General features: G+C 37.7%; 2 protein-coding genes across 3 annotated transcripts in view; both read right to left on the bottom strand.

Moving 5' to 3' along the window:
- The window catches only part of LOC138223971 (myosin heavy chain, non-muscle-like), a 297,800-nt gene that overhangs the window by 178,522 nt on the left and 102,313 nt on the right, over positions 1-16,965 (bottom strand). The window lies entirely within an intron of this gene.
- The window catches only part of LOC102689707 (protein NLRC3-like), a 67,884-nt gene that overhangs the window by 45,517 nt on the left and 5,402 nt on the right, over positions 1-16,965 (bottom strand). The window contains exon 2 of the mRNA XM_069180178.1: positions 2,554-4,309. Coding sequence (XP_069036279.1) covers positions 2,554-4,309 — 1,756 coding nt within the window. The remainder of the gene's footprint in view (positions 1-2,553; positions 4,310-16,965) is intronic.

The following is a 16,965-nucleotide window of genomic DNA, read 5'->3' as shown; positions in this document are numbered from 1 at the left end:
GCCAAACAAGATGGATGAACTGGCTTTGCTCATTTACTGTAATCAATAAGCAACTCAACCTTAGACAGGATTACTCTAACTGCTCTGTCCTCTGTTTCACCTGGTTAGGTTCAGTGGTATCAGATTCCGTGGTGAATCTGCAGGATTTCTCTCTACTTTTTTCAGACTGGACAGCCAATCATTTACTTAAGCTGTTTATAATGCACCAGATGCAAATTACTTTTGCTATCCAACAGTTAGCGTTGAAAATCACTGAGGCTAAAAATTCATAATTCCCCAGTCATTGTTTTGGGAAATTTTAAGCACTCGAATCCAAAGATGGTTTTCCCCAGATAAAAACAGCAGATAGAGGTTGCAACTAGGAAGGACAGAACACTGGAACACTGCTATGGTGCTGCGCACTATTCTATGGTCATACCGAGAATAAGTCCACACCTCTTTCAGTCAGTCATGTCATACTGCAGCATTTCTTATCCCAAGAAATAAACAGATCCAATGCATGTAAACCAATAATAGGAAGTGTAAAACAGTGGTCAGATGAGACTGAGAAAGTGCTAAGGCATTGTTTTGATACCACAGACGGGAGCATGTTTAAGGAGGCCTGGTTGGATCTTAATGAGCTTACTGACACAGAAACATTATATATTCTCTTCTGGGAGAGTGTATACATTCCTTGCAAATCATTCACTGTGCACAATAATAATCAGCCCTGGTTCAACAGGGAAATTAAAACCCTGTGGGAAAAAAAGAACAGAGCTTTCAAAGAGGGAGATGATGCCGGTTTCTAATCTGGCAAATAGAAATTCCAAAATGTAGTTAAGGGGGCCAAACCTGAATATAAGAACAAGCTTGAAAATAAACTAATCAAAGAAAACTGAGGCATCTAGCCAGGCCTTCAACTAATCTCAGACTACAAGGTGAAACAAATTGCTTCAGCTGATGATATCTTTCTCCCCAACAAGCTGAATAAATTCTACTGCAGGTTCGATGCAAGAACCTGCAGAAGACTGCTCTAAACAGCCAGTGCAGCTTCATTACTGGTGTGTGTTTAGAGTGGTAATCAAACATCAATATGAAATAGGTAAATATCTCCTGTTTTAAAAAAAATCACATTTGTTGGTTAAATTAAGTTTAAAACGTGTTTGTGTTGCTACAGTGAAAAGCAGTGCTCTTCAGGTTGGAACTGTAAATCGGCAAATGTATAAGAGTGCTTAAGAGCATGATGGTCAAGTAAAGTATAACTCGTACTACAGCATGTCTCACTGAAATTCTCACAATCTCAAATCCCACTTTTTTATGTTTCATCTGTTGTTTCCCTCCTCCACTTTTCCACACTTCTCACTCTGCAGGGGTCTAAGTGTCCTCATCATCAAAGTGGGGAAGAAGGGGAAGGAGGGAGATTGTTGCATAACACCACTAGTTTAAAATGTTTATTGTTTTATTAACACCACTTTCTTATTTTAGATTTTAATTTTGAAGTATATTATACAGTGTTATGATTAGTATTTAAAAGCAAATATGCACTTAACCTCAATTGTAATTTCTGTTAAAGGACATCTTTAAATCCCTTATTGTCTCCAAATAACTGGTAGAACAGTTTTTTACTCCCATCATTGACAATATTCATGTTTGCTCTTTTCTAACTCAATTGTTACATTTATTTATTTTTTATATGATTTTAATATTTAATAAGAGAGTGATATATAAAAATGTCAATATAATAGACATTATTATATTTCACTATTAGAGCAAAAAGAACACACAGAGGTTTTGAAACTTGCATAGATCCTCACTGCCTGCAGCACCGATTCCTTCACTTCATACTGATGAAAACACATGATGACAAGGCAAGGCCCTGGGCTGTTCGCACAAGAACCGGAAGCTCAATTACATCTTTCCCCAGCAGCTCCAAAAACAAAAGAAAAACACATAGAAGAAATAGTAACATGAGACCCCTCGATTAACTCAGACAAGCTCACAATCTGTAGATCTTGTCTCCTATTACAGTTCTCTCGCTCTGTCAGCTTGGTCTTGACAGCAGTTGAGTCTGAGCCACCTTCAGATCTGAGACACTGTCCACAATGTCATTGGCTCCAGTTTGAGAATTTGCTGGCCCTGCACGTTTACAGCCAATTTAGTGCAGTCAAGTTTGTGACTCAGAGCCACGATAAACCTCAAAAGTCAGCAGATAAGACAATGCTTTTCTGAGGCTTTCCAGTTCTGGAAATACAGCCACCATTCATACAGTACTGCAGCTGTATCAGCCAAAGAAGTTAGAATGATACCTGTAGCTGGAGTGTTTGAGTTTTAAGCTGCAAGCTTTTCTCTTCCACACTGCATTTAGGTTTAGGTTTAGACAATGTTATGTAGCGTAGAATAAATAATTTAAAATAGTAAAAATAATTATGGGTTTTAACAATGAAAAACAAAAAATGTGCTAAAGCATGAGGTGAACACATCCACTCCCCAAAACACCTAGCCAGAAGACGGCTCATATGGGCAATATTGACTCAACATCTTATTCTGTATGTGAAGTAAATCTGATGTACTTACCTAAGGGTTTTTGTTATCTTTGCCACAGGTAGCAATCTCCGTACACATTCCTCTGATGTAGCATATTCACTCATGTCAAAGACATCAATCTCTTTCTCGGACAGCAGTGAGAAATAGGCAAGTGCTGAACACTGGGAAGGTGAGAGTGTTTGTCCTGAACGTTTTACTTTATCCAGAGTCACATTGAACTCATCCATTAAAGACTTGTCCTTCAGTTCACTCAGACAGTGGAAAAGGTTCATGCATCTTTCAGGAGAGGAAGTTCCACTAATGAGCTTCTTGATGAATCCTGCTGTTTTCTGGATGTCACTGGAGTGATCTTGTGTGTGTGACAGGAATCCCTTCAGAAGCTCCTGGTTGTTCTTCATTTCCATCCCCAAAAGGAATCGGACAAACAGATCAAGGTGACCAGTCCTGCTCTGGATGGCTCTTTCTAGAGCACCTTTATTCAGGCTGAATAGAGATATTCTTCCCAACCTGGAAACACCCAGAACTGTTTTCTTTAGTGGGTTACTATTATTGTTTTGATAGGAACCGAAAACATACAGAGCTGCAAAATACTCCTGGACAGTAAGGTGTAAAAAGCAGTACACCTTTTCCTGAAATAAGGCTGAATCTTGTTTAAATATTTCCTTCCACACCCCTGAGTAAAGGGAGGAGTTGTGGAGATCAATGGCATATTCTCTCAAATCTTTTTCATAGAAAAAAATGATGTTTTTCTCTAGACTATCAAATGCCAGCTTTCCCAGCTTCAGAACTGCTTCTTGATTTGATTTGAGGACATTTTCTTTATTTTCCTTTGCTGTGAGTAAGACAAGCAGAAAGTATGTATAGAAATCTGTCAGTGTTGTTGGATTGGCCCCTCTGCTCTCTTCCAATGTGTGCTCCAGAACAGTAACTACAATCCAGCAGAAAACAGGAACATAGCACAACATGTAAAGACTCCTCAGTGTCTTTATATGTGAAATAATTCTGTCTGCTAGAGCTCTGTTCTTACATTTCTTTCTGATGTACTCTTCCTTCTGCTGGTCTTCAAACCCCAGGACCTCTGTCACCCTGCTGATGAGCTCTGGAGGGATCAGACCTGTTGCAGCTGGTCTGGAAGTGATCCAGATGAAGGCATCATCAGAAAAGTTCCTCTTGATGAGGTTTGTTAACAAAATGTCCACTGAAGTTTGCTTTTTCACATCAGACCATCTCTGGTTTGTTTTAAAGTTAAAATGATGTTTGCTTTCATCCAGACCATCAAAGATGAACAGGACTTTGTGGCCATCTAAAACATTATCAGAGGATTTTAGTTCTGGGCAGATATACAGAACTAGCTCCTGTAAACTAATTTCTGATTCGATCAAGTTTAATTCACGGAATGGAAGAAAAAATATAAAGTCAAAGTCCTGGTTGTCTTTTCCAGTAGCCCAGTCGAGAATGAATTTCTGCACAGAGAATGTTTTCCCGATGCCAGCAACTCCCTTCATCAGTACTGTCCTGATGGGTCTGGTCTGTCCTGGCAGTGGTTTGAAAATATCGCTGCACTTGACGGAGTGGATCTCTGATTTTGTGATTTTGGAGACGGTCTCTATCTGTCTGACTTCATGTCCATGATTCACCTCAACACAGTTGCCCTCAGTTATCCACACGTGTATAAAGACGTCATCGAGGAGGGTCTGCTCTCCTGGCTTAGCAATTACCTCAAACACAACTTCAAACTTCCCCTTTAGAGCTTTCTTGTGTTTGTCTTTCAGTGTCTGCAGCCACCCTAAAACAGACAGAACACGATAGTAAAGGGACAGTCAGAGATGGCAGGAGAAATACTGACAGTGTAATATGTCTGTAGAATTAGTGTCCAAGAAGGACACACAACACACCTGTTGTAAGCAGGTTGATAGATATAAATAAGTAAAACAAACACAAAACAGCCATAAGGTAAAAAATATTGTATTTAAAGTGAAAAGAAAGAAATACTCAAAAGCAAACAAAAGCCTAAGCTCCTCTTAGAGCTACTTACTAGACCTCTTCCCAGGTCCCTCACTATCAACAGCTACAGATGCAGCCATTCAAAATGGGTGAGGTATTTCGCGGCATACCGCGACACGCCCACCGGGGTATCACGCGGTATCACGTGTGTCACGTGACTAACTATCCGGCGTCGCCTTGTAAAACCGCCAGGGGGAGCTTAACCTCTCATGTACAGCATTGGAGCCTTTAATTTTGAACTGTGTATTACAGCATGTTAATCATCAGTCATTCAAATGTTGGTATATTTTATGAAAACAAGATTGCTCAGTTGGACAAAAGTACACAACCTACCTTTATCAGAAATATTTATGCATCAAAGCCTTTACTGAAGATATTACTAATAGTATTAATAATGGATGACTTTGGACAAGCTGTATACTCAAAGTATAATTTCTTTAGCACATTTGTACAAGCACTTGGAATCTGTCCAAGCCATACTTTGTCAGGCATTTTGTTTTACTTCAACGGGCATAAAAACTTCCTTGCTTTTAACAGGGCGTTTCATAATTTCTAACTACGAAAATGATTTAAAATGCGACACCTATCATGAAAAGAAAAAAATACACACCAGTATTCCATTTCTCCCTAAACATTGTAAGCTTCGAAGTCTTTAACTAACGTGATACCGGAGTCAACAAGCATACTTTTAGAATTTGATTAAAAGGGAATATAATATGGAATCGCGTATCTCAAGAATTTAATAACGGTATGATTATATCCGTGTACTGTGGCAGGGCTGTGTAGAGCTGTTTCGCCTGCCTGCTTATGTGAGCTGTCTTGTAGCCTACTGGTCTAGGTGCGTGATCACCAAATGGCAGGTTGTGTGTTTGAATCCAGCTGGTGCTGGACCTTTCAGTTTTATTTATTTATTTTTTAATCGCGTAACATAAACATATTACCGTATGCAAACTGTACTGTATACAATATGTATATGTATATTTAATGTCTTAACTGTGCCCGTTTAAGTATTGAATATTCATATCTAATTTTACCACTGAAGGGAAATCTTAACACAAACATACAGTATATGGCTGGTCTCGGTACTTTAAAGAAAAAAATACACACCAGTATTCCATTTCTCCCTAAACATTGTAAGCTTCGAATGAAACCACTAAATAAAGACATAAATATAGAAATCTTAAGATTTGTTTTATTTAATGTTGGTAGCAGGATGAACTGTCAGAGTGTATATTTTGTCGCAAAGTTGCTACAAGATGTTAACAGTGAAAAGGGTATTTAGAAATGAGTTATTTCAAGATGAAAAAGAATTACCAAAATCGGTCTTGAGATATTTTTAACTTGATTTACAGTATTTGAGAGGTATGTCTTAACACCGATACTACAGTGCTTAAGTACTGCTCACTTATATGTTTCTAGGTTTATATTATGCATTTCATACGGTCAAATTACTTTTGAGCAACTAATAAGAAGCGCGAAACGGTATGCGTTTTAGTTTCGTTTTGTGCTGGAACCCGTGGATTGATTAGAGATATCAAGTACATACAAGTCATTTTTTAAATGTTGTAGTTCGTCTTGAAAAAATGTTACGAGTACATCATCTATCAACAATTACACAGGTTCTGTTTCCATATTGCGGATTTTGGTTAGGTACAGTATTATCAAGTCCAGTGGCGCTGTGTGTTACTTTACTGAGTCCCATGTCACATGGTCTGTGATTGAAACCTGTAAAACCGGTTTAATTCGTCACAGCCAGCACTCTTCAGGTGTGAGGGTCTTCTGCTCAGAATGAAACGCTAAAATGTTTGTGTATATTCTAATGGTAGTGGGGGCAGGGTGTGTGGGAACAGGTTTGGTTGAAATTGCATTGGAGATCTATGTTCTTCACACCTGAAACATTTTCTCTGAAAGGATTTTCTTCGCAGTTTAACCGATCTTGTTACAGCATGTTACAGTTTACTATTATTAACCATATTAATTTTAAGTGCTTAATGTAAAATCTTGTAAAAATATATTTTCATTGTTCAAATATACATTAATATACATTAAGTCTGACTATCATATAATAAGTTAAATACAAAACTAAAGAAAAAATAGGGTTAAATATAATTCAAAATATTTTGCTAACAATGTTAACTGTTTATGAATAATAAAATGTATTAACTAAGGAGTAGGATGGCACAGTTGTTAGTATGTTTTTTGTTTTTTTTTTCATAAATACAACAGTAGTACCTGATGTCTCAGTGGCTTTCAAAATTAAATTATGCATGCAAACCTGTGAACTAGAAAGATAACTAAGATTTTAATACTAATTAAATGACCGCGGGCACTTTCCACCCCCTCTACATTCTCAGAGTAGAACAGACTAACCTTCTAATGAAAGACGGTCCACCCCCCACGGACAGGAAAAGTGCCCACAGGCACTTAAACTTAATATGGTCAGTAACAGTAAACAGTAACATGGTAAGAAGGAGCACGTACAAACGTTTTCGAAATAACCACATGTAAGACTCTGATGCTTAAAATGTTTAGGGAGAAAGTGGAATACTGGTGTGTATTTTTTCTTTAAACTACCAATACCAGCCATATACAGTCTGTAACGTAGGGATTTCTATATGTCTTTATTTGGTGTTTACATTAGTGACAAAGGCTAAACTTTTAGCTTCAGTAACGTGTACATATCTCCCCTTTTTATAAAACGACTTGGTTGAAAACTGTTCCAGAGCCACTGTTGTTTCATCAGTGAAAAGTACATCATGAAATGCCTCTCCCTGTTCAATCCACTGGAAAAAACAAAAGCAGCATAAAGCTTCTGATGGTCATAAACGATATTCATTTAGGAGCAGCATCAGAGGTATGTTTTTAACTGCACTGCATTGGAGAGAATACCATAGTGTGTTTTTTTTAACTCCCTGGCGGAAACTGGCTTCCAGAAGAATCAGTATGGCTCAGAGATTAAATAAAACTTCACAGACATTAACGAAGAGCATAACGCGTGTACTGTATACACTGCAAGTACAACCCAACTCTCTGCAGGAGTGCTGGCTGTGACGAATTGAACCGGTTTCACGGGTATTTTCAAAGTAGGAGGCGAGATTTCCAGCGAAAGACACCCCCCTCAAAAACCCAGTAAATACAGTACCTACTAGTTAAAGGCTAGGCTCCCGACTACGGCGAAAGGAACCCTTCTTTCATTAGAAGACAATGAACATATTTTAGCCCTGAATGAATTAATAGCAAACATGGTTTACATAAAAGACATTTTTCCAAGAAAGTTTAGCCTTTGTCACTAATGAAACCACTAAATAAAGACATAAATATAAAAATCTTAAGATTTTTAAAATACATGACTTTGCTAAAATTTATTTGAAAATAAAAACAATTACAACTGCCAGGGGAGAGAGAGAACAGGGGAGGGATGTTGGTTTTGCATAAGGGGCGGGGCTATGGAAATTAGGTATGTTTGGGAATGTGTAGTTACATGCTCTGGCTGTTTGTGAATTATTGTTGTTGAGTATGGAGTGTTGAGGTATTGATTTTGTGTAATGCTTTATGTTGAAAATTGAGGTGGATTTTGTTTATGATAAACAGGATAAACTGGGATGGGAGGAAGGTTTGGTTTTGCATAAGGGGCGGGGTTATGATAATTGGAGGACTTTGTGAGAGTAAAATGGTTTGATTATTTGATTTTGTATTGTGGTTGTTATCTATGTTTTTGGTTGGTATTATGTTTATATGGTTGTTTTTGTTGGTTGGTTGTTAATATGGTTATTAATAATACGATCTATAGTTGAAATCTGAGCCTAAATACAAGAAAAAGAAAAAGCAAGTGATTAGGTTTATGAGCAATCTAATTACTTATTCGTTTAAAACGCTATATAAAATAAAGTTTATTATTAATTTGCTGGACAGAGCGGTGAACATTATTATGCATAATAATAATAATAATAATTGCTTACACTTATATCGCGCTTTTCTGGACACTCCACTCAAAGCACTTTACAGGTAATGGGGACTCCCCTCCACCACCACCAATTTGCAGCATCCACCTGGATAATGCGACGGCAGCCATAGTGCGCCAGAACACTCACCACATATCAGCTATCAGTGGGGAGGAGAGCAGAGTAATGTAGCCAATTCATAGAAGGGGATTATTAGGAGGCCATGATTGGTAAGGGCCAATTGGAAATTTGGCCAGGACACCGTGGTTACACCCCTACTCTTTTCAAGAAGCACCCTGGGATTTTTAATGACCACAGAGAGTCAGGACCTCGGTTTTACATCTCATCCGAAGGACCGCGCCTGTTTACAGTATAGTGTCCCCATCACTATACTGGGGCATTAGGACCCACATGGACCACAGGGTGAGCACCCCCTGCTGGCCCCACTAACACCTCTTCCAGCAGCAACCTTAGTTTTTCCCAGGAGGTCTCCCATCCAGGTACTGACCAGGCTCACACCTGCTTAGCTTCAGTGGGTTGCCAGTTGTGAGTTGCAGGGTGATATGGCTGCTGTGATATGGCTGCTGCATAAGACAAAGATAACGATCCTGATCAGTTTAGAAATCTGTGTACGCTGTAAGGTTTTTACTTCTTAAACTTTTAAAATACACGTTTTGAATAGAAAGAAATCCTCTTCCTGGTACAGTATGTATAGCAAACCAGCACGTCTTTTTTCTCCAATCAGAGGGGTGTCAGATGGTGTCAGCCAATCACCATTATGCGTTGGGTAGCAACGGGTGACTGTTCTCAGGCGGAAGATGTAAACAGCTTAATGTTCGTGTTAAATATTTTTTTTTAATTAAAATTCATTCTATACAGCAATCGCATATTTGGGTACCGTTTCATAAAACTTTCATGCTTAAAATGTTTAGGGAGAAATGGAAGACTGGTGTGTATTTTTTCTTGAAACTACCAAGACCAGCCATACACAGTACAGTTTACATACATACAGTAATGTTTATGTTCCTAAATTAATATCGTTTATGACCTTCAGATGCGTTATGCTCCTCTTCTTTTTATGCTCAGCTACTAAAATTTCCCTTTAGTGGTAAAATCCATATAAATATTCAAAACTAAGCGGATTAAAATGTGCACAGTAAAGACATTAAATGATTAAATCTTTGCACTACCAACCAATGCACCACGAGTGCCCCTGTCGGTCATTTTGGCCAGCCAATCACTTGCCCTGCGGTACCCTCCGGTGCCCCGCGGTGGCTTGTGGGTAGGTTACCGTACCACGGGTTTTTACCGCGCATTTTGAATGGCTGCATCTGTAAGCTGCTTACCGGCTCTAAAATAAAAGACTCCACACAGTTCATACTAATTTATAAAGGCCTCTGCCCCTTGGGTTTTTATAAGTCCATAGTTTGGTTTGCTGTGTTTTTTGCTAAACAGAATTTGTTATTCCCTTCTCTGGATCCGTTTTCTTGCTGGTTTAAGTCATGTAGAGTCTTGTGGTTGGAGAATGAGTGACACTGGATTTCTTTCTGATTTCCTTCTGTACATTCTTTAAATGTTATATTGAACAGAAACCCATTATCTGACTTAGTAAAGCCAGTGACAAGCCCTGGGCTCTATCTTACACCAGTGTCCAGCGTTTTACTGAGCTGAGACTCTCAACAGTGACCTATCCAGCAGAGCGTCATGATCAACCTCCATTCTGAAGGTGTTCAGGGCCCATTCCCAGGTGATCACAGGAGCTCTACTCTGTTTGGCTTCGTGAAATAACACTAGATTAAACAGCACTTGGAAGAAAGAAAAAATCACACTGAAAATGTTAAATATTGGACCAACCTGTATCATGTGTTTGAGAACCTGGAGCCTGTTGGCATTCTGGTGAAGGAGCTGTAACAATACAAAGAGAGTTTTCACTCACTGTTCTGTTAAAGTAAAAGTGACTGGTTGTTCACTCTTGACTATGACTGCTTTTGATCAAACCTGTCCATATTCATGTTGTCTAGAGCTCACTTACTCTTACATCACACTATGTGTTTCTCAAAATTGAATAGGTCTAATCATTGTGATATGTGCGTATATAAATTATATAGTTGTGCGACCATGTATAAGGTCTATGTATAATGATAGTAAGTTGTTTTAAAATACAAGTAAATAAAAAGAAAATATCAACACAAGAATAGTTGTTAGTCATTGTAGTATATTCAGTAAAATCCACAATTAATCACTATATACAGATGCAGCCATTCAAAGTGCGCGGTACAGACACGTACCGGAGGTAATTGGCTACGGCGTTGTGCATCGTGACGTGCGATGACGCAAAATACCGCGGTGCGTGATTGGTTGACCGACAGGGGCACTCGTGGTCCGTTGGTCTGTCGTAGAAAGACTTACTGTAAACGTCTTTACTGTGCCTGTTGCAGATATTGAATTTTACCACTGAAGGGAAGTCTTAGTAGCTGAGCATAAAAAGAATAGGAGCATACTGTAACGCGTGTGAAGGCCATAAACGATATTAATTTTGGAACATAAACATACAGTATATAGCTGGTCTTGGTACTTTAAACAAAAAAAATACACACCAGTATTCCATTTCTCCCTAAACATTGTAAGCTTCGAAGTCTTTAACTAACGTGATACCGGAGTCAACAAGCATACTTTTAGAATTTGATTAAAAGGGAATATAACATGGAATCGCGTATCTCAAGAATTTAATAACGGTATGATTATATCCGTGTACTGTGACAGGGCTGTGTAGGGCTGTTTCGCCTGCCTGTTCATGCGAGCTGTCTTGTTGCCGACTGGTCTAGGTGCGTTGTGCTGGACTTTTCTTTTAACAAACATTTCTTCGAAAAAATAGGTAAGCGATATTATGGACAATCAATTGACTTTTATATTTCAAAATATCGCAACATGATCGATATTTGTGATATTTTGAACATATCTTCCCTTCTGACGGCGGTTCCTGCTTCTATTGTGTGTGTGTGTGCAACAGAGTAAATTTTTATAGAGAAATGGAGGCTGGACAGTATGCGTTACAATATAAACATTTATATTGATTTAAATCGTGTTCTGATTTAAATCGCAAACGCGTGTTTAATTATGTGTTTTTTAATCATAATCAGGCTAATGCATTTCTACATTTTCTGTATGAACCAGCTTAGAGGTTCATACAGAAAGACAACTTGTGTATAAATTGAGTGTAAGGTAATTTATGCTTCTAAAGTCATGGTCAGCATTTATTATTGTACTGTGCTGTAAACTTTTTCTGTGCCTAGTCACATTATTTTATAGCGTTTTTATTGCGTTATTAAATCCGGTGGCGCTGTGTGTTAGTTTCCTGACTCCCATTATTTAAACTGCGACACTGATCATTCATCTCTAAATAAACTTTATTTTATATAGCGTTTTAAGCGAATAGGTAATTAGATTGCTCAGAAACCTAATCGCTTTTTCTACATAAACACAGCGTGATTGCTCTCTGAAAATGCTTTTCCTTTATTTTTAAAGTAGGCTCAGATTTCAACTATAGATCGTATTATTATAAACTTTCTTGGAAAAATGTATTTTATGTAAACCATGTTTGCTATTAATTCATTTAGGGCTAAAATACGTTCATTGTCTTCCAATCGAGTCGAGTTGACATTGGAAGCCTGCCACACCCGGACTGTTAAACCAACGCATTAGCACGTCAAAGCCCATTGAGGGTATCGAGCCAGTATTGGCTTTAGTATTCCCCCCCTCTCCCCTCAATTCAATTCAATTCAAGGTGTTTTATTTGCATGACAGATGGGTACAAGCAGTGTTGGGTATGTATGTTGTAACGCTTACGGCAGACAGGCACTGTGTAAGAGCCAGCGCACCAGAGCAGAGCACCGAGGGAGCGTCTGCATTTATAACTTAGTTTTTAAAATTAGTCAAGCAATATGAAGCATCTCCTTTTACTTAGTGCCTGAGCATAAAAAGAATAGGAGCATACTGCAACGCGTGTGAAGTCCATAAACGATATTAATTTTGGAACTTAAACATACAGTATATGGCTGGTCTCGGTACTTTAAAGAAAACATACACACCAGTATTCCATTTCTCCCTAAACATTTTAAGCATCGAAGTCTTTAACTAACGCGATACCGGAGTCAACAAGCATACTTTTAGAATTTGATTAAAAGGGAATATAATATGGAATCGCGTATCTCAAGAAATTAATAACGATATGATTATATTCATGTTGCAAAAGAACTGCAACGGACATAAAAACTCCCTTGCTTTTAACAGAGCGTTCCATAATTTCTAACTACGAAAATGCCAGGTGAAAGGATTTGTAAACATATTTTGTTAAAGCGAGTCCGTTTTTTCCGCAACACATAAAAGACATTTTTCCAAGAAAGTTTAGCCTTTGTCACTAATGAAACCACTAAATAAAGACATAAATATAGAAATCTTAAGATTTATTTTATTTAATGTTGGTAGCAGGATGAACTGTCAGAGTGTATATTTTGTCGCAGAGTTGCTGCAAGATGTTAACAGTGAAAAAGGTATTTAGAAATGAGTTATTTCAAGATGAAAATTTTCAGAATAATTGCAAATCTAGCAGGATAGAGAAAGCACAGAAAACTGGCAGTTAGATTGATCAGATTAGTATGAAAAGTCATTTAGCAAAGGGAATGAGAAGAGTGACAAACTAGTATACTTTAGATCTTTTTTTCTGAACCAGGGAAAATCTGATCATGTTTCCCTATAACAATAATAAAAAACTTTATTTGATATATCACCATTAAAGGTGGCATCTCAAAGCAATACAGTAGATGTAAAAACAGATAAAAGTACCACAGATTACAAAGTAAATGCATATAAGAAAGACAAGCAGTTAGAGGTGCTACCAAAATTAGAAAATGAAGCAGATACAGACACTAAGTCTGAAAAGAAAGGTTCTGAGGTTAGATTTAAACTGGCCCTGGTGTGTGTGTGTTTGTGTCTGTCTGTCCTGTGATGGACTGGCGCTATGTCCAGGGTGTATTCTGCCTTGTGTCCGTCGCTTACTGGGATAGGCTCCAAATCCTCTGTACTGGATAAAGAGATTAGAAATGGATGGAAGTAAAGGCACTGTGTGGATGGAACTATACACGGTGTTAGAAACCCACTATGAAATGGCAGCATCTCACTGAGAATAAAACATTTTATAGTGCTGGCTTAAGGAAACAGCCTTTCCACCTCTCTTGCACATCAGTATCCATACCTAGTTATTTAAACAAATTGCCTCTAATTATAAACATCTTAATATGCTGGCTCTGTGGATCCGCATCAGCTATGTTTGCCCATTCCTTCAATTCATGTGCATCCAACACACAGTTCAATGCTAGCAACTACACAAAATCTAAAATATGAGCTCTACTTGCCACTTACAATACCAACAGTACCAGCTAACTTTAGTAGTGACATTTTCATGGATCTTTTTAACAATAAAATTTACAACATCAGACTTCAGACACAATTAAACAGGCCTCAAAAAAGTCTGGTACAAACATTTTCAGCATGGAATAAACCGTTACTTTAATAGTATAAACCTTAAATGGATTCATATTCTCAATAAGATTTGGTGCTCAGTAACATGACTTAGAAAATGACAGAAGACATACGTATCATGCTTATCCTACTATTTTTCATAATCGTAAACTCCTTAAGGCAGTTACATTTTCTCTGTTCTGACCTGGAGTTACAGAGAAATTTAAATTCTCAAAAGAGATTTGTAATGAGGAAAGTCATACCAATCACTCATACAGTACCAGGATTTGCAATTACAATACAAATACTTTCTTTCTGTATGTGTTTATTTTGCAGTTTGAGTCTATGGCATTCCTTTGGGGGTCTATACTCCAAGGCATGACTTTTTTATGGGAACATGACATTTTTTTAAACATATATTTTTGTGGTAGGAGGGCGCAAAACATCAGTATTTACTGCTATTAATTACTGTACGATTTATAGTTGAAATCTGAGCCTAGATATAAAGTTAAATATAAAGTTAAAATCTCGACAAAGCAATGTAGGAAATACAGAGAAAATAAATCCTTTCTGACATCTAAAATCAGTTTTGATCAAGGTCTCTAAAACGAACAAGAAAAAGAGGATTTTCGGAGGGCAATTACGCTGTGTTTATATAGAATAAGTGATTTATGAGCAATCTAATTTCTTGTTCGTTTAAAACAGTGAAATGTCAGCTGCAAAAGATCGCACCAGAAACAGCACTCTCTCTGCCTGTCATAGACGTTCAGGAAAGGCTGAATGAAGTCATGTCAAGTACAATAATTCGGTGATCAATAATAACAGTTGTAGGACAGTATATAAGGAGGATAAGGATTTTGAAGTTGACTCGAAATCTGATAGGTAACCAGTGCAAGGACTTAAAACAGGTGTAATGCATCCCTGATAGGATTCTTGCTGTCATATTCTGAACATATTGAAGATTGCTCAGTGTGGATTTAATTTCCCCAGTGAACAGGATGTGCATTTATTAATTCTAGAAAAAAAGCCTTTCTTGATTTCTCTAGTTCTTAGTTTCTCTAGTTCCCTTTAAAATAAACTATTATTCCACAATGCAGAGTATTACATGGCCAGTATTTACACATGATATTTGTTATTGAAAGAAATTAACACAAGCAGCTTTTGGAGATTTAAGTGTTGGCTGAGTTATTGCAGGATAAAAGACTAGAGATGTTGGCAAGAAGAAGATAATTTGGGGAAAGCTGAGGAATACACTTATAACAAGAACACTTCCTAATGGGGTTAGGCATACTTTTGATGAAGATGATGAAGTTAACAGACTATATGTTTACATAGATACTGAAATAAGGATTGTATTTTAGATTATGTGTAGTTGCTGGCATTGAACTGTGTGTTGGATGCACATGAATTGAAGGAATGGGCAAACATAGCTGATGCGGATCCACAGAGCCAGCATATTAAGATGTTTATAATTAGAGGCAATTTGTTTAAATAACTAGGTATGGATACTGATGTGCAAGAGAGGTGGAAAGGCTGTTTCCTTAAGCCAGCACTATAAAATATTTTATTCTCAGTGAGATGCTGCCATTTCATAGTGGGTTTCTAACACTGTGTATAGTTCCATGCACACAGTGCCTTTACTTCCATTTCTAATCTCTTTATCCAGTACAGAGGATTTGGAGCCTATCCCAGTAAGTAACGGACACAAGGCAGAATACACCCTGGACATAGCGCCAGTCCATCACAGGACAGACAGACACAAACACACACACACCAGGGCCAGTTTTCCCATAAACCAATTAACTTACCAATATGTTTTGGAGTGCGAGAGGGAGTCATATCACACATATGAAGAAAATCCATGTAACCCAGAGAGAACATGTAAACCCCACACACACAGGATGGCAGGAATTGAACCTAGGACCCCAGTGCTGCAAGATAGCAATGCTAACCACTTTGCCACCATTATAAATGGATGGACATCTTAGTTATCTTTCTAGTTCACAGGTTTGCATGCATAATTTAATTTTGAAAACCACTGAGACATCAGGTACTACTGTTGTATTTATGAAAAAGAAACAAAACAAAAAACATACTAACAACTGTGCCATCCTACTCCTTAGTTAATACATTTTATTATTCATAAACAGTTAACATTGTTAGCAAAATATTTTGAATTATATTTAACCCTATTTTTTCTTTAGTTTTGTATTTAACTTATTATATGATAGTCAGACTTAATGTATATTTGAACAATTAAGATATATTTTTACAAGATTTTACATTAAGCACTTAAAATTAATATGGTTAATAATAACATGCTGTAACAAGATCGGTTAAACTGCGAAGAAAATGCTCTCAGAGAAAATGTTTCAGGTGTGAAGAACATAGATCTCCAATGCAATTTCAACCAAACCTGTTCCCACACACCCTGCCCCCACTACCATTAGAATATACACAAAGCACTCAAATCTTTCGAGCTAATGATCAGGTGACCCGAGAGAGAGCGAGAGAAACACCAAGGGGTGCGGAACCAGGGAAATGTTTGCTAAAAAATAAAGTCATAGTTCCATGGGATTCAATCACAGACCATGTGACATGGGAGTCAGGAAACTAACACACAGCGCCACCGGATTTAATAACGCTATAAAAACGCTATAAAATAATGTGACTAGGCACAGAACAAGTTTACAGCACAGTACAATAATAAATGCTGACCATGACTTTAGAAGCATAAATTGCCTTACACTCAATTTAAACACAAGCTGTCTTTAGTCCTCTAAGCTGGTTCATACAGAAATGTAGAGATCCAGGCTCAGAACACACAGCTTCATTAGCGAATACATATGCAGGACAACTAGAGAAGACGTATTACAGAGGATGGATTTTTAGAAACATCCCATCAGTGACATCACTGAAGCCAACTCCTAGGTACTGTAACTGTCGTGTGGATAGTTTCACAAGAATCAGACAAAGGTTT

The sequence above is a fragment of the Lepisosteus oculatus genome, chromosome 18, assembly GCF_040954835.1.
Source record: "Lepisosteus oculatus isolate fLepOcu1 chromosome 18, fLepOcu1.hap2, whole genome shotgun sequence".
In the NCBI taxonomy this organism is placed as follows: domain Eukaryota; kingdom Metazoa; phylum Chordata; class Actinopteri; order Semionotiformes; family Lepisosteidae; genus Lepisosteus; species Lepisosteus oculatus.
The sequence above is the reverse complement of the archived record's forward strand: the minus strand, read 5'-3'. Positions and strand labels throughout refer to the sequence as shown.